This window comes from Prinia subflava, chromosome 8 (genome assembly GCF_021018805.1).
Source record: "Prinia subflava isolate CZ2003 ecotype Zambia chromosome 8, Cam_Psub_1.2, whole genome shotgun sequence".
Classification (NCBI taxonomy): Eukaryota; Metazoa; Chordata; class Aves; order Passeriformes; family Cisticolidae; genus Prinia; species Prinia subflava.
In genome coordinates this window covers 12,582,791-12,609,754 of record NC_086254.1, presented here as the reverse complement: position 1 = coordinate 12,609,754, position 26,964 = coordinate 12,582,791, and the positions used below count along the sequence as shown (strand labels likewise).

Sequence of the window (26,964 nt, the reverse complement as noted above, 5' to 3'; positions counted from 1 at the left end):
CAGCCAGGTTTCCAAAGCCCTCAAGGGGCAGAAGTGCCATGTGGTGCTGGCACAGAGGGTCTGGCTGCCTTGGGGAGCCCCCTGCCTCAGCAGGGGAAAGCCTCCAGCAACCTGGCAGGAGCCTGGGAGCCCTCCAGCCACACCAGGAGCTCTTTCCCTGCTCAGGGCCCTTTGAACCGCGGCAGGTCTGGCCCTGCTCCAGTGGGGTTGTGCCAGAGGCCAGCCTGTGACACCACTTCTTGTGTCACCCCCACCTCTTCCCCTCCCCTGTGGGAGCTGTAAGGATGGCTGTGACAGAGATCAAGGTTGGCTGAGAGGTCAGGAGGGGGCCCTCTCCCCAGAAACCTTCATGGGCAGGGGAAGACAAGGCTCTGTGATCCCCACGCACCAGGGATGCTTCCTTCCAAACAGAGCCCTGCTCCACCCTCCCTCCCACGCCACTCCTTGCTCCCCAGGGATTTCCTCTGAGCCCTCCCGGGGATGGAGCTGGCCTGGTCACAAACCCTGTCCCTGCTCCACGAGCTGGCAGGACGTGGCAGCAGGAGGTGTCCCCAGGCCCACGCCCATGGGCGACACCCAGCTGAGGGTTTGGGAGGGTAACGGACCCACCCCAAAAGCACCCACCCCGGTCAGGCCATGCGTGTGAGTCTGGGGTTGGCTTTGTCATGAGGGGGACATCCAGGAAGGGGCAGGGAGGGCTGGGGGACATCATGCTTTGGAGAAAGTGCTTGTAGACGTCGAGGGGACCCCGGGGTTGGCGCCTGGCTCCTCCTGCCAGCGGTTCATGCACCGCCGGCGCGCGTTCATGAAGAAGTTGCTGACGGTGTTGAGCTCCAGGCCCAGCTGCTGGGAGATGGTCATCTGCATCTCCTTGGACGGGCGCTTGTTCTCCTTGAAGATGGCGATCAGGGTGCGGCGCTGCAGGTCCGTGAAGACCAGGCGCTGCTTCTTGGGTTGCAGGCTCCGGTCCTTCTGCTGCTCCTGCTCCTTGCGTTTGCAAGCTGGGGACGTTCAAAAGAGAGAACAGGGCCGTTAACTGGGGCTCCCCACCCTGGCCCGCTTGCAGGCTGCCCAGCTGCCTCCCTGAAATCCAGGTCCTTCCCTCCAGGAAACTCGCTGGCTGGTGTCCCACCACTCCCTCCTCTTCCTCCCTGTTCCTCCTGAGTGCCTGCTGAGAAGGGACAATGGCCTCTTGTGACACCAGTGTGACAAAAGCCTGGGGGGGGGCCAGGAAACGTCTCAGCATCTCCAGCTGACCCTGGGACTAGAGACTGAGGAAACCCCTGGACTGCTCCACTCCCAGAGACTGGCTATTGGGATTCATCCCTAAATTTTGGGGGTTATCCATTGACCTCCCTCAGCATGGTCTCACTCGCCTCCTCATCACCTATGTGGATATCCCTGGAAGACTCAGGGAAACTCAGGATGTCTCTTGGCCACCACATCCAGCTGCCAGCTTGGAAATGCAGGGAAGAGCCGGGGACAGGGACATTATGGAAACGTTGCTCTGCAGCCTCAATCCCACAGCATCAGCTTGGAAGGACTGATCATGGATCCACCTGCTCTGGGAAGGGGTTTCCTGCCTGAGTCACTGGAGACTCCAGGAAATTCTGTCTCCCCTCTGTGCCTTTGCTACCGGATCCTCTGGCACATTTGTCAGCATTGAATTAAAAGCCTTCCCTACAGGTTTGGCTTGAGCCAAAGGTCAGCACAGAGGGGCTGTCACGTGGGGAAGCCAGGAAAGCCCCCCTGACCCCAGCACGCTGCATGAGGGCAGAGGGGGAAGTGAGTACAATAAATAAATAAATGAATTTGAATTGTGGGGATATCAAGTACACTGTTAGTGGAAGAGGTGGGCCAAAGGGACCTTTGTTATGATATTGTCCTAAAAAACTATAAAATGGTGGAGGTGGCTGATCCAGTCCCTGCTCACAGCGGGGCCGACCCTGAAGCTGTCGAGGTTTGATCTGGGTGCTCAGGGACTTGGCTACTCGGGACTCAACCAGACATGGAACTGCAGGAACCTGCCTGCCATGGGCAAGGCAGGGCCTGGATCTGACCCTTCATGGCTGAGGACAAAGCATTTCCTCCTGGGAAGCTCAGAAAAGAGAGAGCAAATTGTGGGCTAAAGACTTCCCTGGGGCAGCAGCAGTTTTCAGCCTTTGGGGTTTTTTGCTTCAGATCTTCTGAAGGATTTTGCAGGCAAGGCACAGGCCCCTTGAGACATTTGCTGTCTGGGTGCCAGATTTCAACTCACTTCTCTCAGGCACTCGCAGGAGCCTCTTTGGCCTGGAGGGATCAAAGCAAGTTCCAAGATCCAAGCACAGAGCTCGGAGGGGCCAAAGGCCAAGGCCACAATGCTGCAGGTATTCCCCTTGGGCTAAACCCCTTCCTGCTCTCCAAACGCACCTCCACGGCCAAAGGGGAGGCAGGGAGTAGCCCAGGAGTAGTGGGAGGGTGTTTGGAGTCACTTCTTCCTCACTGGAAAATGAGCAAACTCCTCCTCCTGTAGCTGCCTCCACTACAAGTCCTCTTCACATCACCTCGAACTGAGAGAGAAGGATGAGACCCACCCCTTCCACCCAGAGCTGGGGAAATCCGGAGCTCACTGAAGCAGACAATTTATCCAGCAGATTTAGCTCTGTGTCCCAGCTGCTGGGCTCGGCCCTGGCCCTGTCCCCACACGGTGCTGAGAGCCACCAGTTCTGGTTCCCCTGGGCAGGGGATGGGAGACACCGAGCTGGACACAGCCAACCACTCCCAATCCAAATCAGGCACCCCTGGTAAAGCCAGGGGAGAATTTTCCCCTCCCCTCCTCCCCCCCAGGCAGGTTTGGCTGCACACCACCATCCTTAGGGACAAAGGGACACTCTGGGTGATGCCAGGGGACCCTGTCCCAGGGGTACCTTACTCAAACAGCCAGCAGAGAATGTGGAAACCTACCCTATGACCATCAGATGCTTGCAAAAAGAACAAACAAAAAAAGCCTTTATAGAAAATTTGACTTTTTTTTCCCCCCCAGAAATGAATTTTTAAAAAGACACCCCCTCCCAAAGTCCCCCCAAGCCAAACAACAAACAGAAAAATTCCCCCCACACTTGTGCCCCTCATCCACCCTCCCTGCGCCCTCCCAGCACCCCTGGCATGCTCAGCTCCTCCTGTGTCCCAGGTGAGCTCCTCACACTCCATCCACAGGGCTTCTGCCCTGCAGGGTGGCACTTGGGACATCTCCCATGTCCCCGTGGGAGCTGTGGATGTGACCCAGCTGTCACCCTGGGCAATCCAGCCTGTCCTCTTGCTCTCCTGCCTGCTGCCACCCAATCCCACCACAGTGCTGGACATCCAGCCCGAGATCCAGGGTTTCAACTTTCCAACCTCCCATTCCTTTTTTAGGAGTGATTATTACAGCCCTGTCTCCCATTAATAACTCTGAGCTCCAAGGCAAACACAAACCATCAGGGCCTTGCTGGTAAAACTGGGCTCCTGCAGCCAAACCAGTGCCATTGCTCGGGCACAGGTGACATCCCGCTCCTCACCCCTGAGCCCCCTGCTATTTTGGGTTATTTTTGGCCTGCGCTGCCACCGGCGGCCGCATCCCACATTTCCTGTGCTCGTTTGTTTATTTATTAATTTCCCTTTCTGCTGACGCAGCCCAACACCCCTCTCCCCCGGCTCAATCTAATTACAGCTCCGCACAGCAGCGATCGATGGGGACGCTGCTCAGATCTATTTACGGCAGCCATCAACCCCTCCACGGAGGATCTTTTTCCCATTGCCCATCCCCTGGGCGCTGCTCTCCCAGGCAGGCTGGCGGTGGCTGTCCCCACAGGCAGCCAGGGACAAGGGGCAGCCAGGGGCACGGCTCTGACTCCCACCCATATCACCCGAGGTATTTTCTTTGTGCTTCAAAATCCCCTTTTTCCCCCCAAGTTCTAAGATCCAAACAACTCAGCCTTGGTTTAATGTTGTTTCTCTGTCACGTCCTTCTGGGCTTGGCTGTGGTCTGTGGGGACATTTCCACCCCTGCCTCTGCACAGTGTCCCCAAAGGACAGGATTTGTCCCTGGGCTTGTCCTGCTCCTCCTGGGGCACAGAGGACCCTGGCAGTACCAGGACCAGCCGTGGGAGGGATGGATTGAGGTCTCCCATGGGTGGGGGATGCTCTGTTGGCTAATAAGAGTTTGGGCTCACCCACAGTGGAGGTTTTCTCCTCCCTCAACCCCTCTGCAGCTCATTTCACACCCTCCAAACCCAACTGAGGAGTCCAGAAGTGACAAGGAGGGGACGCCAGACGCGGTGGCACGGGGTGACAGCACAGTCCCTCCACACACTGGGTACGCAATCCAAACAATCCCATCCCTAAGGCGGCTCTGGCCTGGCTGCAGAAAACACACAAGGAGCAAAGACAAGGTGGAGCCTCGGGCAGGGAAAGCAGGAGGAAAGAGCTCCAAAAGCAGAGGCACGCCACCTTCCTCCCTGGAGGGTTCTGCCAAGGGTTTCTGTCCCCCGGGAGTGTCAGAGGGAGCACATTTTCCTTGATTTAACCTTGACAGCTCCGAGAGAAACATCTCCCAAATCATTTCAGAGGGGACATAATAGAGACAATCAAATGGCTGCTGCTCAGGAACTGCGATTATGCCTCGCAGCGTGAACCCCACGAAGCATTTAACTAATACCTGATGGCTTTGCAGGCTTCCGCAGCCTGCAAGTCCCTGCTTTCTCTATTATACCAGCAAACCTCTGTTTTTCGGCCCCAGCGTGCTCTCCCTCTCCATTCACTTGCAATACAACCTGTAATTTTCTGCCCACTTTGCTTAAGTGCTGGTGATTTGTTGAAATCACAAAAGACAGCCAGGGGCTTTCAGAGCCAGCAAGCTGGCTGTAAGCAAGGTTAGAGGGGGGGAAAAATCTGCACAAAACCCACCAGTTTCTCTCTTTTTCTCCTTGTCAAATCATCTCCCAGGGGTGGAAGGGGACCGAGAAACATTTATGGGCTCAGAGGGAGGTGGAGGAAGGGATGGAGAGGAGGAACCTGGATGTGGTTGGCCAGGTGGGGACAGGTTTCCCTGGTGCAAATTTGGGATGGGCTGATTCCACTGGTGGGCACTGGGTGGGAAATGGCCCTGAGCAAAGCTGGACTCTCTCCGTGCCTTCAAGACAGGCCCAGCCCCTGGACTGCCTCAGTTTCCCCCTCTCCTTGAAGGGGCAGAGGGATCTGAAAGGAGGTTGTAGCCAGGTGGAGGTGGGTCTCTTCTCCCAAGTAATAAATGACAGAAGGAAATGACCTCAAGTTGCACCAGGGGAGGTTTGGATTGGATATTAGGGAAAAATTCTTAATAGGAAGATGCCCAGGGAAATGGTGGAGTCACCATCCCTGGAAGTGCTCAAAAAACGTGTGGCTGTGGCAGCTGGGGACATGTTTCATCAGGGAACATGGGAATGGTGCTGTGTTGATGGTTGGACTTGATCTAAGAGGTCTTTTCCAGCCTTAATTCCATGGCTCTGTGATCTCACTCCTTTCCCAGAGAAGAGGGTGGGTGTTTCTGGTTCAGCCCCCACCCTGCTGTTCCAGAAGGTTTTGGGAGCTTCAGCTCTGAGCGAACAGAGCCTCACACGGGGTCTGAATTAACCTCATGGCATCTGCTCCCCCAGGTCTGGAGCAGAGATCAGGGAGCTTTGTCTCCAAACCAGAAATCCTTTGGTGCACAGTGGGGCTGGCTGGGTGCTGGGGCAACTGTGAGAGCTTGGTTTGATTTCACTTTGCATTGCAGGAAAAGAGGCCAAAGCGATTTGTCACAAATAGAGGTCTCCAGCAGAAATTCAGATCTTCTCCAGCTGGGAGAACACACTGCTGACAGGACAGGCAGCAGTATAGAACAAAGGAAAAGTGCTCAAAAAATAAACCTTAACTTCCTTTTAGCCTTTTTTTTTTTTCCGTGAAACCCCATTTGGTTCACAGACAGGCACAGGGGATGTGGTGTCAACCATGGAATGACCAGAGGAGAGCAGTCAGAATGACCCTGCAGTGCCCATTCCTGGGATCCCCAGACTTCAGCAGCACATGATAAAAAAGGCACATTCCAGGCTCCAGAACTTGTGGAGAATTTTGAGTGCTGTGGTCCCACAGCACCTGAGCCACTCTGTAGTGAAAAAGGACATCAGAGGCCGTTCAGAGTGTGAGAGATGTGCTCAGAAGCTGCTCTGTGTCTGCAGAGCCCCCCAGCCCTGCCGGGCAGGACGGACAGGGCCCGCCCGGAGCTGCCAGCCCCACGCGTGTCCCTGTGCCACGTGTGCCCACCACCGTGGGGTTGGCATCCCCACTGCTGTCCCTGGCAGCTCGGCAGGACCAGGAGAGCCCCTGGTCATTGGTATGCAGCCAGCGCCGCAGGGGGAGCCGCTTCCCCGGGCCCAGCAAATTAAATCTTCCTCTGAACGCTGCAAATGAGGAGAGGAGAGGAGATGAGATGAGATGAGATGAGACAAAGCGCTGCCGCCTCTGCTTCCCTCTGCTCCCCTTCCCTTCCCACGCCGAGGTTTCGGTGGCTCTGACCCAGCCGGACGGGGCTGCGAGGCTCTGCCAGCACCCACACCGAGCACCCCAGACACTGCCCACAGCCCAGGGCTCCCAGGGGTTGGCATCGGGAGGGAAAGGACTGGAAAGGGAAGCACAAGCCCTTCATCCTCTGCTCGGGTGACTTCCTGAGATGAGGGTCCCATCTCTTCCCGATTTGGGATCATCAGAGCTGTCCCAACACGCAGAAGAGCCCCCAGGGCACCTCATTTCCACTCCTGCACTTCTCAGGCTTGGCCTGTTCTTCCATGGGTGGCACTTTCAGCTTTCCCAGCACTGAAGCAGACGAGTTTGTCTGGTTTGAGGGAGGCTGAAGCAATACAAAGGAGCTGTGGCTGCTGCAGCTGTGCTTGACTCCATCCCTCCACATTTGCCCTGGTTTTATTCTTGTCTTTTCCAGGTGAGCTGTTCTGGCCCTGGTAGCAGCCACCAAACCTCTCTAAGGGACACCAAAACAGTTTCACACGACCTAAAAAGGTGAATTTGTTGTTAAAAGCATTTCCTTTCTGCAGAGGTTTCATTTTCCACTTGCTTTTCCAGGCACCTTTGTGCAGGCAGACCTGGTGCCCTGCCCTGCCCTCCCCAGCACCCAGGGGAACCGGGATCAGCTCACGGCTCTGCTGGGAACTCGCATCCCCCCTTTGCCCTATTTCCTCCCCTTCCAGGCCTTTTTTTGGACCAGGATCAGCTGCTTTTATTGTTCCAGTGGAGACCACGGCCATGGGGAGCTGCTGCCGGGGACTGGGCCAGCTGCTGTTGAGAGGCAGGGCCGGGCAGGAGCCTGGGAGTGCTGGCGGCTGCTGGGTTCTCCTCACTCCTCTCCCGAGTCAGCACCACTTAGCCTGACGAGAGCAAATTGGTGCTAATGAAGTGCCGGAGTCAGGCAGCAGCGGCAGCGCCCGGAGGGGTGGCAGCGGCGGAGGGGATGAGGTGGGGCTGCGGCTGGAAAACCTCCATCCGCTGAAATAAGTTTTCCTTGGAGTCAGCGGGACTTGCTCGTGCTCAGCGTTGGTGCAAGAGCCCCCAACTATGGAATCTCGGTGGGGAAGGGGAGTTTGGGGTTTGATTTGTGTCACAATTGCAAGGGGGGCTGGTGTTGGGTCAGACATTAGGGAAAGGTTCTTCCCCCCGAGGGTGCTGGGGCACTGCCCAGGCTCCCCAGGGAATGGTCCCAGCCCCAAGGCTGCCAGAGCTCCAGGAGCGTTTGGACAACGCTCTCAGGGATGCTCAGGGTGGGATTGTTGGGGTGTCTGTGCAGGGCTGGGGGTTGGACTGATGATCCTGTGGGTTCCTTGCAGCTCAGGATATTCCGGGGTTCTGCCGTTCTGTGAGAATGAGGTAACTCTGGACAAGGAGCCTGTGATGGGAATCTGGGGTGGCACCCCTGTGACACTCGTGGCTGAGGGTCCTGTGCATTCCACTCTGTCCTCTCCCGTTCATACAGGAGAGGAGCAGCAAGGATCTCCCTCTGGCATCGGGGATTCCCACCAGTCTGTTCCTGCCTCCAGCTGCTCCTGGAACCCTGAGCAGGGACGAGGAGCAAGTTCAGTGTCAATGACACGTCTTTCATCAGAGTGTGTGTTGGCCCTGAGCTGGTCTCAGCAGAGGGGGTGTCCAGAGAGGGCCCAGAGCCATCATCAGCCACAGGAGATGTGCTGGAGAAAGGGAAAAAGCAGTGGAGGGAGAAAACCCCAAGAGTTTCCTGCATTTCCTGAATAAATCTGGTCCTGGCTGCGTTTTTCAGGTGTGAGATGGGAAAGTCCCTTGGGGCTTGGCCGAGTCAGTTCTCAGTGGGCTGCTGGATTTCTTCCTCTGTGGTGCAGGGAAAACCAGGACAGTCTGTAATCCTCAGGGTGGGGTGTCCAAGGTTTGTGTCCCCAGGAGCCTCTGCAGGTGGGCAGGATGATGTGCACAGGGACATCGGCTGCTTGGGGTTATCCCTGAGCTCCAGCACTCATGGCAGGACAAGATCCAGACTGGAGCCCTTCCAAGGGCTGAGGCCCTGCTCCGAGAGGCCCCTGGGCTCTCCAGGCAGTTCAGAGCCCTCTGTCAGCCCATGTCACAGCCAGGCTCCAACGTGACCCCAAATCCCCGGTGTTCCCACCCAGCACAGAGCCACCACGGGTGGCAGGTGCCCACCCCAGCAGGGTCTGGGCAATCCCAGCCATGAGCACAGACTGGGAGATGAACTCATGGAGAGCAGCCCTGGGGAGCAGGACTTGGGGGTGTTGGTGGGTGAGAGGCTCAGCCTGCCCCGGCCATGGGCACTGACCCCAGAACCCCCCTGTGCTGGGCTGAGCCCCCAGCGTGGGCAGCAGGGGAGGGGGGGATTCTGCCCCTCTGCCCCGCTCAGGTGAGACCCCACCTGCAGAGCTGCCCCAGCCCTGGGGAACAACAGCAGCAGGACGTGGAGCTGCTGGAGCCAGTGCAGAGGAGAGCACAGAGCTGCTCCAAGGGCTGGAGCCCCTCTGCCCTGGGGACAGGCTGGAAGAGCTGGGGGTGCTCACCTGGAGAGGAGAAGGCTCCAGGGAGAGCTCAGAGCCCCTTGCAGGGCCTGAAGGGGCTCCAGGAGAGCTGGAGAGGGACTGGGGACAAGGGCTGGAGGGACAGGACACAGGGAATGGCTTCTACTGAAAAAGTGAAATTTAAACGGGATATTGGGAAGGAATTGTTGGGTGTGAGGGTGGGCAGACCCTGGCACAGGGTGCCCACAGCAGCTGTGGCTGCCCCTGGATCCCTGGCAGTGTCCAAGGCCAGGCTGGACAGGGCTTGGAGCAGCCTGGGATAATGCGAGATGTCCCTGCAGCCTGCAGGGGATGGCTCTGGATGGGCTTTGAGGTCCCTTCCAACCCGAACCGCTCTGAATTCTGTGATACAGGCAGGAACAAGACCCGATTCTGCGGCTCGCCATGGCCTCAGGTGTGTCCCCTCACCGCTCTGCCCCAGGGTGACACCGGCTCTTCCCTGGCTGAGGGTGAGGGGAGGTCCCAGCCCGGCCCCCCCCGCCATTCCCGAGCACTGGTCCCGCCCGGTGCCCCCGCAGCCTGGAATGGTCTGTCCCACCCCACCCCCCCGCAGCTCCGCTGGGCCGTCCCCGCCGCGCTGGCGCCCCCCTGCGGATGGCCGGGCGCACTCCCCCCCGGGGCGGCGGCAGTGGTACAACCCGCCACGCCCCCCGCTGCCCGATGGACCGGCCCTTGCTCCCCCTCTCTCTCAGCGCCATGGGCCGGTCCGGCCGCTCCGCGCACACGGGATGGAGCGGCCCACGCGCGACCCGGGGGGAGGGGACGGAATGGGCAGCCCCGGAGCCGCGGTGAGGTCACTGTCCGACCTGGGTGCGGGGCAGGGAAGCTCCGTGTGCCCCATCGCTGCCCACCGCTGCCCCATCAGCGCCCCATCACTGCCCATCACTGCCCATCGCTGCCCAGCACTGTCCCAGCACTGCCCCATTGCTGCTCATCACTGCCCATAGCTGCCCCAGCACTGCCCCATCACTGCCCAGCACTGTCCACCACTGCCCAGAACTGCCCAGCACTGCCCCAGCACTGCCCCAGCACTGCCCCAGCACTGCCCAGAACTGCCCAGCACTGCCCCAGCACTGCCCAGAACTGCCCAGCACTGCCCCAGCACTGCCCCAGCACTGCCCAGCACTGCCCAGCACTGCCCCAGCACTGCCCAGCACTGCCCCAGCACTGCCCATCTCTGCCCCATCACTGCCCAGCACTGCCTAGCACTGCCCCAGCACTGCCCATCTCTGCCCCATCACTGCCCATCACTGCCCAGCACTGCCTAGCACTGCCCCAGCACTGCCCAGCACTGTCCACCACTGCCCAGAACTGCCCCAGCACTGCCCAGCACTGTCCACCACTGCCCAGAACTGCCCAGCACTGCCCAGCACTGCCCCAGCACTGCCCCACTTCTACTCCACACATGTGGGTCAGGGGGCAGGAAAAGCACCCCAAAACCCCCACCCAGCCACCACCCCGAGCCCCACCAGGACCCCACTGCCCCCCCCGGTGTCCCCGGCTGTCCCCCCACGCCCGTGGGGCTGCCGTGGCATGGCCGGCGCTAAGCCAGTGACTCTTAATACACCGGCCCGGCGTTATTAGTTCGGCTCCCAAGGCATTTCCCGCAGTAATTGCACTGATCTGCCAGGGATTATGCGCTGCCACTGTAACGATGGATGATGTTTTAATTTGAGCTGGGCATCTCCGGGGAGGGCAGGGCAGGGCCGAGACCCTCTGAGCGCTGGGGAGGACGCAGAGCCCTTTCCAAGTCCCGGTGTGGGGTGAAGGGGCTGCTCAGGGGTGTTTTTGTGTGGGGGGCAGCGGGAACCCGCACCCCGGTGATCCATCAAGCGATGCCCTGGCTGGGAGCTGAGCCAGCCCTACAACAAGGTCCCAGCGCCGGGACACCAGCGATCCCAGCTGGATGGGGTTCCGCTTCCCCTGAGGCTGGCGAGGGCTCTTCCCAACTCCCAAATCGCTGCTGGAGGGGGGGAATGATCGCTGTCCCTGTCCACCGGCTGCTGCTCCCGCCCTGTCCTGCTGGGAGGGAAACCCACGGGAAAAGGGCTCCTGCCTCCTCCCCTCCAAAGACAGCAGAGGAACTCCCTCCTCAACGTTACCTTTAAAAATGACCCCCACCCCGCGCTGTTTTCCTTCTGGTAAAGCAGCAATTAATCACGGCAAGGATGGGATAGATTTGTAATCAGCTCCCCCCTCCCACCGCCCCCATTTCGCAGCCCTGGGTGTTTTTCCTGCCCCCCCTCCCCGCTCCCCCGCCCCATTCCGTGTGGGGATGGGGCCAGCGCAGCCCATTGATCCTGCCCGGTCGATTTTATTGAAACTCCCACGAGTGGCTTTAACTGCGTGTTGGATATTGCTGGCACATCACTTTGATGGCGACGTGACCGGCGGGAGCTCGCGGGCAGGTTTGCGGGGAGGGCTGCGGGAAGGGCGGATTCATTCCCAAGGAGCTGCCCCATTCCCTGCCCCATTCCCTGCCCCATTCCCTGCCCCATTCCCTGCCCCAATCACTGCCCCAATCACTGCCCCATTCCCTGCCCCAATCCCTGCCTCTATTCCCTGCCCTATTCCCTGCCCTATTCCCAGCCCTATTCCCTGCCCCATTCCCAGCCCTATTCCCTGCCCCATACCCTGCCCCATTCCCTGCCCCATTCCCTGCCCCATTCCCTGCCCTATTCCCTGCCCTATTCCCTGCCCCAATCACTGCCCCAATCACTGCCCTATTCCCTGCCCCATTCCCAGCCCTATTCCCTGCCCCATACCCTGCCCCATTCCCTGCCCCATTCCCTGCCCTATTCCCTGCCCCATTCCCTGCCCCATTCCCTGCCCCAATCACTGCCCCAATCACTGCCCCATTCCCTGCCCCAATCCCTGCCTCTATTCCCTGCCCTATTCCCTGCCCTATTCCCAGCCCTATTCCCTGCCCCATTCCCTGCCCTATTCCCTGCCCCATTCCCAGCCCTATTCCCTGCCCCATACCCTGCCCCATTCCCTGCCCCATTCCCTGCCCCATTCCCTGCCCTATTCCCTGCCCTATTCCCAGCCCTATTCCCTGCCCCAATCACTGCCCCATTCCCAGCCCTATTCCCTGCCCCAATCCCTGCCTCTATTCCCAGCCCCATTCCCACCTTAATCCCTGCCCCTATTCCCTGCCCCTATTCCCTGCCCCATTCCTTGCCCCTGTTCCCTGCCCTATTCCCAGCCCCATTACCACCCCAATCCCTGCCCCATTCCCACCTAAATCCCTGCCCCTGTTCCCTTCCCCTGTTCCCTGCCCCTGTTCCCTGCCCCAATCTCTGCCTCAATCCCTGCCCCATTCCCCGCCCCATTCCCCGGGCGGGTGCTGCCCGTCCCCCGGGCTTCCCCCCGAGGTGGGACGGTGGAATGTGACAGCACAGCTCGGGGAAGGGGCTTGGGAGTGGTTACAGGGAATGGTTTATCTTGGTTGGGAAAAGGGTTGGGGGTAAAATGGGTTGAGAAGGAAACGAGAGAGTGAAGGGGGGAAAAGGGAAAAGAAAGCAGAGAGAAATGAGTCAAGAGGAAAGGGAACAAAGCAAAGGAAGAGAGAGAAAAGGAAGAAGGGGAAAAGGAGAAGGAGAGGCAGGAGAAGAAGAAAAAGGAATGAAAAATAAATAAGAAAAAACGGTAAAAGAAAAAGAGAGGTATAAGGAAAAGAGAAATATAGGAAAGGGGGAAAGAAAGGGGGAAAGAAAAAAGAAAAAGGGAAACAAAAAAAAGAGGAAAAAAGAGGATAAAAACAAAAGGTAAAGAAGAAAGAGAGAAGAGGAAAAAGAAAACAAGGAGGAAGAGCAAAGGAGGAGAGGAGGGAGCGAGGGGACCCGCCGGGTGTCACAGCTCTGCCCGAGCCCAAAGCCCAGGAGCCCCTTTGTTTCCCACCTTCCGTCCCCCTTTCCATTCCTGACTCTCTTTTCCGTTCTTGCACAACAGGAGACACTCCCGGCGGGCTCTGCCAGGAGACAGCGACACTGCCAGAGAGCTGTGCCAGGTGACAGTGACACTGCCAGGGGGCTGTGCCAGGTGACAGTGACACTGCCAGGGGGCTGCCCCCTCCCACCAGCGGCACCGGAATGAATCCTCATCCAGAGGAAGCACAAACCCTCCACAAACATCCTGAAAAAGTGCTGGGGTACGAGGCTGAGGGGGTGTCTGAGCCCCCAATGCCCGAAATGTCACCCCAGGGTCCCTTTTCCCAAGGATGAAGAACCCGGCTCAGCCCCAGGTACCCACAGTGGAGTGACCACCTCACCACGGCGACAAAAAACAGAGCAAATAAATAATCTGGGTTTTTCTTGGAGCTGTTGAAGACAGAGAAATCACCAGTTTGGGGTGCAAAAGGCTGTTACAGTTTTGAGAAGATGCTTGCAAATTTTTTTCCAGGAAAAGCGAGCCAGTTTGGAATCGTCTTTCCTCGAATACATGCCCTGGTTTTGATGATATATTTTTCACTTTCTGTTTCCTGTCTGCCCGTGTGTGTGGGCAAGTGAGCGAGTGGCTTTGGGCTGTCCAAGAGTAGAGGAGATCCCCTGGAAATACCAGGGTAGGGATTCACTGGCTTCCACTTGAGGAATGTCACCAAAATCCCGCACTTTGGCCCCCAAAAAAGGGGATTAACGTCAGGCATTGATCCAGGCATCCATTTCCAGAGGCCTTGGGGTGATTCTGAAGCCTGGCAGGGCAGTGTCACCACCCCACCCTCCTCCTGCGAGTTGGGGGGGGATGGGGAAGGGACCCCCCCATTGTGGGGAGGCGATGGAAACACAAACCCCCTCGGCATCGAGCACCACATTCCAGCCAAACTGCGCCAGGTGCTGCTCCATGCACAGAGCAAAATGCAGCGGAGATCCATCCCCCATCCCGGGCTGGAATTTATCCGGGGGTGCCGCGTCAGGGCAAACAAGGGACCCTCGGAAAATGGGAAAAAAACACGGAGTAGGGCCAGATCTATGGAAAATTGCAGGGATGGGCTTCTATCACTGCGTTCCCCGGCCCCGCGGCGGGGTCTGCGCTGCTCCGCAGTGGGAGCAGCTCCCCCGGAGCCGCTGAGATCTCTGTCAGCCCCTGATGCTATCGCCCGTCAGCAGCTCCCGGTGCATTTGCAATTTTATCCCTAATGGAGAGACTTCGCTCATTACCTGCTCTTTATCGGCCGGGAGGAGCGTGACTCGCACAAAGGGGCCTCATCTCCCGAAGGAAAGGCTCCGTGGCACCGCGGAGTTCCTCGGATTTAACAGCCCGGCGCTGCCAGAGCTCTGCCCCGCGCTGCCAAAGCGCCCTCATGCCCACTGCTGCCCCGGGAAACTGAGGCGCGAGGGGCGTTGTGGATGCTCAGCCTCAGTCCATGGCCATGTCACGGCTCCTGTCGCTTTCACGTGGTGGCACTTGGCGTGGAGAGGCTTTGGGACATTTCCCAGGGGCCAAACCCAACCTTGCCATGGCCCTCGGCTTCTCCAGACTGGGCCCTGCCCGCGCTGGGCACCGCCGTGGGGACTCCTTGGGGACAGCATCACCTTGGAAGATCACTGCGGCCCGAGGGGTTTCCCCTGCTGTTGCTCCATTTGGGGCTTTTATAGGGTCCCTGACAGCCAAGCCTGATGCTTTGGGTTCCCAGTGGTGCCCTCAGAGCACGGTGCCACATACCGAGCCCCCTTGGCACACGCAGCCCTGCCGGCCCGAATATTTCGGGCTCCCTGGATTCATCCCCACAGCAGGAGAGCTCTGCTCCCCTCCAGCCTGCACGGGAGAGCAGCAGCTCTCCTTGCTGCCCCGAGCCCAGCAGAGCGGGGTTGGTACCCCTGGCCATGGCAGCAGCAGAAAAAAGCTGCAATTTGCTCTTCCCTCGTTTATTTTTTTGTTCAGATGTTGGGATTTTCCTCCCTCCTCTGCAAGCAAGGAGAATACAGCCAGTCCCAGCTTTCCTGCAACTGCCCCTGCTTTCCCCTCCTGTTCCATACAGAGATTTTCCATTTCCTTCTCCCAGGCTGGGCAGAGCTGAGCCACCCTCAGTCTGACAGGGATGACGAGGTTTCCCAAATCCCAAAGTGAATCTGAGCAACACAAGGAATCCAAGCAACAGCAGCCCTGCCCACCTCAGCATCCCTGCATCCCACCCATGTGGGCAAGGCATTCACTTCCCCACCTGTGAAAAGTCTTGAACCCAACTTCTCCAGACATAAACCACCTTGAACCCCATGGAACAGCTTTTAAATCACTTCTGAACCTCCTCTCCTTGCACTGCAGGAACCACCAGTGTTTAGAGCATTGATGCAGATCCCCAATGGAATATATATATATATTTGCTAAGTTATTAGGGTCATTCTTGAAATCTTACCCATGTCCATATAAACATCTCTCAATTTTAATATTGAGTCTTCATTTTTAAATACCCTGGTCCCTCCTTCCAGCACCAGAGAATCCACGTTGCCATTTGGCTTCACTGTTTTTTAATGCCACCAAATGTTTTAAAAATCCATTTCTCCCATCCAAGCCTGACTCAGTTTTACGTCTTGCTGGATACAGAGATCTCCCTGTATCATTCGAGGTATTAACGAGATTTTTGAATTTCCATTAAATCAGCAAATTTTGCCGCTCAGTGGCCTCAGTCCTGCACGGAGCCAGGATTAAACACACTCGGCTGCCAAAAGCTGCTGCCTGCCAGCACATTCCTGCATCACTCCCACCCGGCATCACTTCTGGAGGATGGATGGGCTGGAGGGGAAAGTTTTGGACTCCAACTTCCCATTTGGGCCAGCTTCAAACACCAGGGGCTGGCCCCAACCTCTCTGCACTGCCCTTGGTGCTGTGCAGGAGGGCGGCCACGGCCAAGTGCACACCCCGGCTGGATCAGACCATATCCCAGGTTGATGGGACACATCCTGGGTTAATGGGACTCGTCCTGGGCTCCTTTAATCCCCAGCTTCACGCCAAACTACAGGAATTTGGACATCTCAGCTCAAATGCAAAAAGAAGCTGGGCCAGAGCCATGCCCGTGGATGTGTGGTGAGGTCAGATCAAAGCTGCCCAGTGCCTCCATTCCTACTCAGGGTGCCGGCCTCCCTCTGCCTCAGCCTTTCCAAAAACCTCAGGGGACCTCAGAAGACTCTTCCTCTCCAGCCAGTGAGGTGCTGGGGCTGGGAGGGGACTGGTCCAGTTCTGTCAGAGCCACGGAGGCATCCCAAATTGCACCCCAAGGTCTGGAGCAGGAGGGCAGCTGGATTTCCACACCCCTACCAAGCTGCCGAGCCTCAGTTCTTTCAAACCAGGCTCTGGTGGGGTTTATTTCATTTTAAATCTTATTTTTGTGTTAATGTTTCAAGTCAGCCATCACCACCCTGCTCCAAGCCGTGACGACCTCACACCAGGAGCCCCCAGTGCCAGGAGGTTTCTGCAGAGATTCCTGTTCCCTTTACACCGGGTTGATGCCCAGGGCAAGGTAGGACATTCCCAAGGCAAGAAAACAGGAGCCTGGGCCCTGCCTCTGGTCTTCTCCTGCCTTCACCATCCCTCTGCTCCTTTGGCACCAAGGAAGCTGGGCAGAAAATGCAGCAATGGGAGCACAGAGCTTCCTCCTCAGCTCCTCAGCGGGGCACAGCTGCCCCCCCAGAGCCACAGGCTCCCTGGCCCTGCAGCTGCCTCTGAGCAGTATGAAAAAAATATTGGATTTGTTTTGTGAAGGGAAAAAAAAGAGATAGAAATAAATAAATAAATAAAAATCCAATATTCTGTCTGCGATCCCAGACTCCGTGCCTGGTTATGGCAGGAAAATGCTGTAAATCTCCCCTTTCCTCACCAGCTGAGAGAGAAAAAACCATTTTCCTTTAATATTCTTATTTTTCTCCTGGTCTGAGCCCCATCATTTTGCAGTCAGCTCTGCAATCTCTTTGTTGACCAGGGCTGAAACCTGCTCTCCCGGCTCCCCCGACCCCGGGAAGTCGCCTCGCACACCCTTCCCAGCAGCTCCCAGGCAGCGGCAATGAGATTTTAATAGATGTATTTTCAAATTAGTTCTGGGCCTTTCAAGACTTATCAGTTAAATGAGGTTTTTCAAATTGATTCAAAGGTCACTCCGAGAGTTTTCTCTTCTCTGTTATCTCTCCCTTATGGTTTCAGTGGCGATTGACAGGACAAGGAAAAAAATTATCACCCCCGTGTTGTACACCCAGAAAAAGATAAACCCAACAAAACCCACCCAAAACGAGAACCCAAAATAAAAGGAGGCAGCAAGAAAAGCCCCAGGTGTGGCCCCCGGGGCCGGGGCGATGTGCAGAGCCCGTGGGGGATTTGGGGAGCAGCGTTTGGGGGAACAGAACCCCACGGACGCGGGTGGGGGGGCAGGCGGCACCCCGCCGAGAGGGGTGGGGGGAAGGAACCCCATTTAATGTTTAACCCGCGGGAGGTTTATTGGCCCCTTCTGACGCGCAGATTAGGAGCAAACAGAAAAACAGCCGCGGGCGGAGCGAGGCGGCCCCGCCGCGCTGATAAGGCGGCGGCGCGGTGCGGGGCGCGGAGGGTGCGGGGAGCTGCGGGACGCGGGGTTCGGGCAGTGAGAGACGCCAGGAGCTGCGGGACGCGGGGTTCGGGCAGTGAGAGGCATCAGGAGCTGCGGAACGCGGGGTTCGGGCAGTGAGAGACGCCAGGAGCTGCGGGACGCGGGGTTCGGGCAGTGAGAGACGCCAGGAGCTGCGGGACGCGGGGTTCGGGCAGTGAGAGACATCAGGAGCTGCGGGACGCGGGGTTCGGGCAGTGAGAGACGCCAGGAGCTGCGGGAAGCGGGGTTCGGGCAGTGAGAGGCATCAGGAGCTGCGGGACGCGGGGTTCGGGCAGTGAGAGACGCCAGGAGCTGCGGGACACGGCGCAGGGAAAGGAGCGGAGCGCGCAGCGGCCGCCCCCGAGCAGCCGGGGACGCCGGCGGTGGCAGCTCCGTGCGGGGAAAGCCGCCTCGAATTCACGGAATCGCAGAACGGCTCGGATCGCAAGAGACCTTAAAGCTCATCTCGTTCCGACTCTATTACCGAGCTAAAAAAAAAAAAATTATAAAATATAGCAAAAATAAAATTGTAATTTGAGGGAAAAAAAACCCACAAATTCAAGTATATAAAAAAATACAACCCAAACAAAAATTTAAAAAAACCTCCTACACTTTTATGGGGTTGGGTTTTCGTCGTATTTTTTGTTGTGTTTTTTTGTTTTTGTTTTTTTTTTTTCCCCAACGGGGACAAAGCTTTGCCTCTTTTCCCGAATCTTTCTCCCACTCCCTGCGTGGGCAGCTCCCCCGAGCCGGGAGGAGCCGCTGGGAGCCAGGACCCCCAAACTCTCGTTTTCGCCCATTTTACGGAGACAAAACCCATTCGCTCCTGGTCCTCCAAAGCTCCCCGTGGCTGCGGCCCCTTTTTCCCGTCGCCCGCGGCGACGCCAGGATCGAAAGCAGCGAAACCTTTCGCGGTTTTCTGCAATTTTCCGCCGCTCTCCCGGGCCAGAGCCGGGCCGGGGTAGGGCCGGGGCCGGGGTCCGCCCGTTAGCCGCCCCGGTGCCGGTGGCCGCGGGCCGAGAGGAGCCGCCGTTGGGCCAAAGTCGTTTGAAAGAGGCTGAAATTAAAACAAAACTAGTGAAAAAAAAAATTTTATATATATATATTTCCCGAGGTTTAATTCAGCGCCATCTTGTCCCTTTTTCTATCATGTCTGTGTGTTAATTCGGGGTATTCATTAGTGACATTAAATATTGGTGTTGTCAAAGCTCTCGGGCATTTGCCTCGGCCCAGCCCCGCGTTCGGGCTCGCAGTTTCAGGGTGATTTTGGGGTTTGTGTTGAATAACGACACGTTGTGCTGCGACGGAGACATGTTCGGGGAAGGGATTCATAGGAGGAGAGGAAGAATTAAAAAAGAAAAGGGAGAGAAAGAAAGAAAAGGCAGAGCGAGAAAGAAGAAAGAAAGAAAGAAAGAAAGAAAGAAAGAAGAAGAAAGAAAGAAAGAAAGAAAGAAAGAAAGAAAGAAAGAAAGAAAGAAAGAAAGAAAGAAAGAAAGAAAGAAAGAAAGAAAGAAAGAAAGAAAGAAAGAAAGAAAGAAAGAAAGAAAGAAAGAAAGAAAGAAAGAAAGAAAGAAAAGAAAGAAAGAAAGAAAGAAAGAAAGAAAGAAAGAAAGAAAGAAAGAAAGAAAGAAAGAAAGAAAGAAAGAAAGAAAGAAAGAAAGAAAGAAAGAAAGAAAGAAAGAAAGAAAGAAAGAAAGAAAGAAAGAAAGAAAGAAAGAAAGAAAGAAAGAAAGAAAGAAAGAAAGAAAGAAAAGAAAGAAAGAAAGGAAAGACGAACAAAAGCAAGTGAAACAAAAAAAAATTAAAATGGAGAACGAAAAAACGGAGGTAGGGGTGAGGAGTGGGAGTATTAATAGAAAAATAAAACGAAAGGTTGGAGAGGGAAAGGAGAAGCGAATGTAAAAGCAGGAGGAACTGCCCGGCTCCGAGGGCTGCCCAGGCCCCTGGCCCACCCGCGGGGCTGAATTCCACGCACAACCGGGGAAAACCACGGGAGGAGGATCCCCCGAGCGCCCCTTCGAGTCAGCGATGAAGGAAGGAGGCGAGCGGGGAGCGCCGTGCCGCGAAAGGGGCACAACGGCTTTGTCGCCCTCCCGAGAAATAACCACGAGCGAATTTCCTGGTCCTGAGTGGCGGAACAAACCCGTGACGGGGAGGGGGTTCCCACCGGCTGCGGTGCTGGGATGGGAGAGCCCCCACAGCCACGGGGGGAACACGCAGTGTGGGAAGGCACCCACTGCCCTCCGCGGACACGCGGGGATGGAAGCGCAGGAACGCACCAACCTCCCACATCACCCCTCGGGGAAAGAGCCGGTGCCTTTTCCACCCCCAGGGCCTGGGGTTTGGCGGGTGGGGGTCAGACCCGTGCAGGGGACCCCCAAAAGTGCCACCGTGGGAGCTCTCCGTCACCCACGGGCCCTCGCAGGCCTCGTGGGGCGGTGACGAAGTTTGTGGAGATGAATCTGGAGCGGGCGCGGGGTCTGCGGCCCCGACTTGGGGTCGCAGCGACGAATGGCCCGAGGGGACGGGCTGGACACCGCCAGCTGCTGCCCAGATGTTTCTCCGTGGGACCCCTCCTCTTTTGCGGAGCCCCTTGGGGCGAGCGGGGCCGGAGGGAGCCCGGGGCGGCCGGAGCTGCAGCCCCCTCATCTCCCAGCTGAATAATTAATGGTTCATCTGCGGAGGGGGCGGTGGGACGGGAGGAACTGGGGTGGAAAGAGGAGAAAAGCGGCGGGTGCCATTCCTGGGGGCCCGGCGCGGCCATCGATCCGCGGCTCAGTGGCTCGGACTAATCCATCAGATGGACTCCTGCGGCCGGGCGGCCCCGGACCGGGACCGGGACTAGGATCAAAAATAGGAACAACAAAACAACAACCAAAAAGAATGGGAATGAGAATAGGACCGGGACCGGAACCAGGACCAAGACCAGGAATAGGAATAGGAGTAGAACCAGAAGCAGAACGAGGAATAGGATCAGAAAGAGAAACAGGAATAGAAGTAGGACAGAAGCAGGAAAAGAATCAGAACCTGTACAAGCCTTTGCCCCGGCCGTGCCACACGTCCAACATTTTTTCCCCCTTTTACTGGGAAGGAAAAATTCCGCTCGCTGCCCAGGTGCCTTCGCTGCTTGCCAGGGGGTGAAGGCTGCGATCATCCGGACCCCCGCAGGCCCCCAGCCCGGGGCAGCCGGACAGAACGAGCGGACTCAGCCCGAGGCCTCCAGCCGGGCCGGGCTGGGGATTCACCTGCATGGATCGGGGGGCTCGGGCCCGGCCCCCCCAGCGCGACCCCTTCCCCCCGGTGCCGCTGCTCGGGGCAGCCGGGCCGGGGCTGAGCCCGAGGGGCCGGGGCGGACCCCAGGGCCGCGCCCGGGAGGGCGAGAGGGCGCAGGGAGCGAAACGAAAGCGGGGCCCAGCGGGGCTCGGGGCCGGAACAAAGCGGCAGGACCGGGGGGCAGCTCGGCCGAGGCCCTCCACGAGCGGCGTGGGGCGGCCCGGGCCCGTGGGGAGCGAGGGGCAACGTGGGCGGATTCATGACGGGAGGCTGGGCTGGTGCCTGGTGGGTTTTTTCCCTGTTTTTAGACAGCAAATGAACAAACTCCGTTCTCCGGAAATCTGGGGGGTTAATTCCTGTAAATAATGGGACATGGCAGCCCTGGCGCCGGGGGAAACGGCGCCGGGGAAGAAAAATCATTTGGGGAAGAATAAAGCTCCAACGGCGGTGCGAGGAGCAAAGAGGTGACAGCAGGGACAGGGACCCTCTGAGCCGGTTCGGGGACAGGGATCCCTGACCCGGGCCGGGGACAAGGACCTCCCGAGGCGGGCCGAGAAGAAGGTTCCCTCTGAGCTTCCCCCAGCTGCGGCCACCTTTTTATCATCACCATCACGGTTATTTTTAATTTTTATTACTACTATAATTTTTGAATTATTTATTATTATTTCCAATTCTGGCAAGGCAGAAACCCAAGCCCGCTGCTCAATTAGCCCAAACAACGGGGGCATTAAACGGCCGATCGCGGCAGTGTTTAAATCTTTATTTACCAGAACCTTGTAAAGCCAGGAACAATTTGCATTCTATTAACTGCTTTTCAATAGGGCATCGACTGGAACTAAAAGATGCCACTACCCTGCCCTAATTAAAGAGCAACTGAATTACACTAAATACATATGAACGCTGCTCTTCCCCATAAATAACGGCGGGTCCTCGTCGCCGGCTCTGCCCGTCCCCACGGGGAGCTCGGGTTTCTTAAAAAATAAATTAAAAATCATTATAGTGTGTTTTGTCCGCCACGGCTCGGCCCAGCGGAGCCAAGAGCTTCGGTCGTTTCCGGGGGGAGCGGCTCTGTGCCGGGGCTGGCGGGGAGCACCGGGCACGTCCCCGCTCGCCGCTGTCCCCTCTGTCCCACCCTCCGGCCCTTTCCCCCCGATCCCCGCCCGCCCTGGGCACAGGAACCCCGCGTTTCTCCAGCAAAGCTCGGCCCAGCGCCGGCCCGAGACCGCGGGGAACGGCGCTGCGGGACCTCAGCCCAGCTGGGAACCGGAGACACGAGGCAGGCGGGGCTCGTTCCTTCTGCCGAGGGCAGCTCGTTCCCGGAGGGAGCGGAGCGCGGTCCCCGGGCCCGCAGCCCCGCGGGGTGGCCCGGAGATTGCCCTGAGCGCGGCCCTGGTACCGAGAGGCGGCGGCCGAACCGACCACGGGGGAGCTCCAGGGCACTGCCGGCGCCACGGTGCCAGCTCGGCAGCACCGGGAGGGAAATCCCCGAGGCAGGAGGACGGGCGGCGGCGTACGGGCATCTCGGCCCCCTCCACCCGCGATCCCGCACCTCTCGCGGGCAGCAGCAGGCCCGGGGAGGTGTTAAGTCGCCTTAGGTATATCTCACCTTAAATACATGTCCCTTCCCTTTGGTTTTAAGGCTACGAAGCGGGTCGGTAACACCACCCGAGCTCGGCTCCAGTTCGCGATGGCAACCCCGGAACCTCCAAGGGTTCCACGTGTGTTGACAGCACCCCCTGACCCACCTGCCCGGAGTTGCGGGGCGGGCGGCCCGAACTGTGTCGTGTCCTACCTGCCAGCCTGAGCGCCGACATCCTCTGAAATTCCGGCTCCTGCAACCATTTCCACATCCTGCGGAAAGTCTCCCGGCCGGACTTGAGCTTACTCCAGGGCTTGGGGTTCCGCAGCAGGTCCGAGAGGGTCCCCTGGGAGCGGCACAAGATCCTCTGCGCGAAGATGGCCTGCGGGATGCTGTATCGCTTCAGCTCGGCCGTGATCCGCTGAGCCACCTCCTTGGTGTTGATCTCCTCCACCTGCCCGGAGGCGCCGGGCTGGGAGCCGGGCCCGGGCGCGGGGCGCTCCCGCTCGCCCAGCAGCGAGGCGCCGGGCTGGCCGTGCGGGTGGCCGTGCGGGTGCATCCCGTTGAGCGGCGGCATCATGGCCGAGCTGGGCGCCGCCAGCCCCCGCGCCAGGTGCTCCTCGCCCCGGGACAGCATCGCGGCGTGCGAGTCGAAGCCGTTGGGCGAGAGCATTTTCTCGTTGGGCAAGTGGCCGGCGGGGCCGTAGGGGGCCAGCGGCTGCTGGGCGTTGTGGAGGCTTCCCAGCCCGTTGGGCAGCGGCGATAGGGGCTGCCCCATGGCCGGCATGTCCTTGGGGTAGTGGCTGTAGAGGTTGCCCATGGAGGCCAAGCTCCGCTCGTCGCGCATGAGGGTGAAGCTCCCGCTGACGTTGCCGGCCAGCCGCTGGTGTGGGTGATGGTGGTGGTGGTGGTGGTGCGGGTGGTGGAACTTCTCCGAGACGGTGGAGATGGGCGGCAGGTGCTGCAGGGGAGTCAGCGTGGTGTAGGTGCTGCTCAGGCTCATGCCGGAGGGCGACTCGCAGGACATGCTCATGGCGGGGTGCAGCGGGGCTCCCAGGCTGTGCTCGCCGCGGTAGTCGCCCCCCTCCAGGATGGAGGCCATGCCCGAGACCATGGCGGGCCGGCCGTGCGGCACCAGGTTGCGGTGCGAGCTCTGCCGCCCGTGCGCGGGGCTCAGCAGCTCGGCGGGCTGCGAGTGCGGGACGCCGTGCAGGCTGCCCAGGTTCTCCATCGCCAGCTCCATGGTGGCCGCCGGGCTCTGCCGCTGCCTCGCCCGCTCGCTCGCTGCCTTCCTCCCCCACCCCCCCCGCCGCCGCCGCCGCCTCCTCCTCCTCCTCCACCGCCGCCCCCCCTCCCCGCGCCGGCTGCCCGGATTAATTCAGACTCCGCGCCCGGGGATCGATGTCCGCGCCCCGCGGTCAGGCCGGCATGATGCGCCCGCCGCCCCCCCTGCTCGGCGCGGGGCTCGGGGCGCGGGGCTGGCGCGGGGCTGTGCGCGGGGCGCGGGGCTCGGTGCGGGGCGGCTGCGGAGCCTCGGCCGCCGGCTCCCGGCTCCCGGCAGCCTCGCTCTGGCCCGCGGCGTGACGTCAGCGCCGCCCCGCCCCGCCCCCCTGCCGGACCGAGCCGCCCCCCCGCACCTCTCCCGGTGCCGCCGGGGCCGGAGGCGGGACGGGCGCGGGGAGCGCGGGGCCGCGCCGCGCCCTCACCCGGACCCCCGCCGGGGTCACCTTCCCCCCGCGCCGGGGTGACACCGCCGCCCCGGGGTGACCCTGCCACCGGGGGGACCCTCCCCGTACCGGCTGTCGCGCCCTCCCCGCCGCACCCGGTACCCAGTGCGCGTCCGGAGGCGCTGCAGGTGGCGAGTGCGCACCTGCGCCCCCGCACATCTGGCTGATCCCGGGCCACTCCCTGGGCACACACCTGGCTGTGCCAGCCACCCCTGGCCGTGCCTGTCCCCGGCGTCCCCGGCAGCCCCCGCTGCCCGCCCCGTTCTGAACCCCGTGCCCCTCCCAAGGGCCTCGTTGTCCCTGTCTACCCCAATATCCCGTCCCCGCGTTTCCCCACGCATGTTCCCCATCACCACCTCTCCCCTGCCCCTCCGTGGGCGCTGCCTCGGGAATGGGAGGTCGCCTTGGCACGGGGAGGGGAGGTGACAGGGACATGCTTGGGGTGACACATGGTGCTGCAGGGCCTTGACCAGCAGTGCTGGAGGGAAAGAATAAACTGAAATGGAAAATGGAAAACGCAAAGGGAAAATGGAAAATGAAATGGGGAAATGGAGAATGGAAAGAGAAAATAGAAAGAGAAAAGGGAAATGCGAAGGTAAAGGAAAGGAGGGTGAGAGAGAGGACTGGATGAAGAGCCAACGTGAGCTGGTTTTAGGCCACTGCAGGGGCTGGTGCTCGGTGTCCTTCCAGACAATTTTTCAGCTGCCCCCAGCCCCTTTATCCCGAGCTGGGCTCCCCGCGCAATTCCGGCCTTTCCCGGCCGTGTCCGCTCCATCCAGGCAGGCACGTGCCGGTTTCCCAAGCTTTATTGAACAGACCAAAAAAATAAAAATAAAATCCACAGCTTCCTGCGCTTGGGCCCGCCAGCCCCGCGTGGGCTCCTCAGCTCCCGGCCACTCTCGGGCTCCAGGCGGCTTCCACAGCCGAGGGGCGTCCGGGAGCACCCGGGAGCTCCGGTGCGGGGTAGCAGCGGCGGGACAGCGGGGCCCGGCCCTCCCGGGGTGTTCGTGGTGACCCACTCGGCACCCGCCTGCTCAGGGAATAATTCAGCAAATTCCGCATCCCGTCCAAATTCAGTGCTTTTAACACAAGCCATCCCAAGCCATCCCACCTCACTCCATCCCAACACATCCCTTCCACCCATCGCATCCCATCCATCCCACAGTTTTCTATCCCATCTGACACCCTCTCCGGGAAGTCAATTAAGTGCCCAGTTCATTAAAATAAAGCCCCGCAAATTCTTGGGACGTGAGAGCAAGGGCAGATGATGAACGGAGGGGGCCTCCTCCCCTCAGCCCCTTTTCTGCCCCTCACACCGCGATCCAGCCCCGGAGCCGGGGCGGGCCGGGACTTGGAAGGGCTCCGGCCCCTCCCCTGCCCTCCCCCTCGGTTTGTGCCTGCCAGGAGGGCCCGCGGGCCGTGGGCAGGACCCCCGAATGGGAGGGAAGCACGTCCCGGGGGTCTGCCGGGGGTGCGAAGTGCCCGATATCCAGCTGGGTGGGGGTGGTTTCAGCAGGTAACGGCACCAGAACTGGGCAGGGATGGACAGGACGGTCTGGAGTCCAGCAGAGATGAGAGGGGGGCCGAAGTGGAGGTGCCAGGGGTAGGCAGGGAGCCACAGAGCCGGGCAGGGATGGGCAGGGGGCCTGGAGCAGGGCAGTGCCAGAGGGTGCTGAGCGGGGTTGTCGAGCTGAGCTGCGAGGAGGAGGTGGGGAACAAACCAAGGATGAAGCAAGCGCGTCTGGAAGGGTTTCATTGAGTGTAATAATGGCGATAGCGCATCGACCGCCCATCGATAGATCTATCCCTGCAGCTGCCGTCCCGCACCGCGGCCCCGTGCCGGGCTCCCGACGCCGCCCCCCATCCCCAGCAGCGCCGGGCCCGCAGCACCGGGAGCCCCCCGGGACGGGCGGTGGACTCTGCCCTCCGCCGAGCTTCACACCGAGAAAACGGCAAAAAAGAGAGAGACTTTTTAGTAATTAGTGCGACATAATTGAGTAAAGCGGTAGCCCCGCGCCCCCCTCCTGGCCTCCCCCACCCCCCGGCCCTTCCCCGATCGATGCAATATGACTAGGGCGAGAGGCACCGTGAACGCGGGGCCGGGGCGCGGGGCGGCGGCGGGAGCTCCCCGGGCAGCCGTGCGGGGTCCGGCCCCGGGCCGAGCCGCTGCGGGCCGTGAGAGCCGCGGGCTTCGCTGCCTGCGCGGCGGCTCCGGCCCGGGGAAAGACCCTCGGAGCGCCCAGAGGCTCTGGCGATGGGCCGGGACGCAGCGCGGGGGAGAGGCCCCGGCTCCATTCGCCAGCTGGATGCTATTGATCCCTTCCCTCGCCACCTCTTTCTTCCTGAGCTCCCTCTCCCTATTTAATTCCCTTCCCTCTGCTCCTCCGCGGCCGCCCGGGCAGCGCTCCGAGCGGCGCCGGGCCGTGCGGGCACCCGGGGGCGCAGAGCGGTAAGTGCGGAGGGGGAGCGGGGGCAGCCCCCACCCCACACCCCCGGCACGTCCTCGCAGCCACCACAGAGCGGAGCGAGGGGCAGAGGGGCGCGGACCCACAGCCCCCCTCCCCAGCACCCCCAGCTTCCCGGGGCTGCCCTCGGCATCCCCGCCCGTGCCCCGCTGCCCCCGGGCCGTGCCGGGCTCCTGGGGCGGCCCGCACCGGAGGAGCGGCGGTGGGGCAGAGCCGGGGGAGGTCTCGGGTATTGCTGCCGGTACCGTGCCCGCCGGTGCTGCTGCGCAGCTCGAGG

At 59.8% G+C, this 26,964-nt stretch overlaps 1 protein-coding gene across 4 annotated transcripts; it reads right to left on the bottom strand.

Moving 5' to 3' along the window:
• Positions 1–708: 708 nt before the first annotated feature.
• Positions 709–23,839, bottom strand: ONECUT3 (one cut homeobox 3). 4 transcript variants are annotated; one of them, XM_063403128.1, is made up of 3 exons: positions 23,695–23,839; positions 22,709–23,648; positions 709–1,001 (listed from the first exon to the last, which is right to left on the bottom strand). In XM_063403128.1, exons 2-3 carry the CDS (start codon positions 23,607–23,609, stop codon positions 709–711), a joined length of 1,194 nt encoding a protein of 397 aa, XP_063259198.1. In that variant the 5' UTR covers positions 23,610–23,648; positions 23,695–23,839. The 4 variants fall into 4 exon arrangements, with proteins under 4 accessions (XP_063259198.1, XP_063259199.1, XP_063259200.1 ...); XM_063403129.1 differs by having other exon boundaries at positions 22,709–23,646; positions 23,730–23,839; XM_063403130.1 differs by having other exon boundaries at positions 22,709–23,622; positions 23,799–23,821.
• Between the last annotated feature and the right edge of the window lie 3,125 nt (positions 23,840–26,964).

Bases quoted from the DNA above. Each gene is read 5' to 3' on its own strand.
- ONECUT3 (XM_063403127.1), bottom strand. From the start codon at position 23,738: ATGGAGCTGGCGATGGAGAACCTGGGCAGCCTGCACGGCGTCCCGCAC. The intron at 1,002-22,708 runs GTAGGACACGAC...GAACGTCCCCAG, and splicing joins GTCGGCGCTCAGGCTGGCAG to CTTGCAAACGCAAGGAGCAG.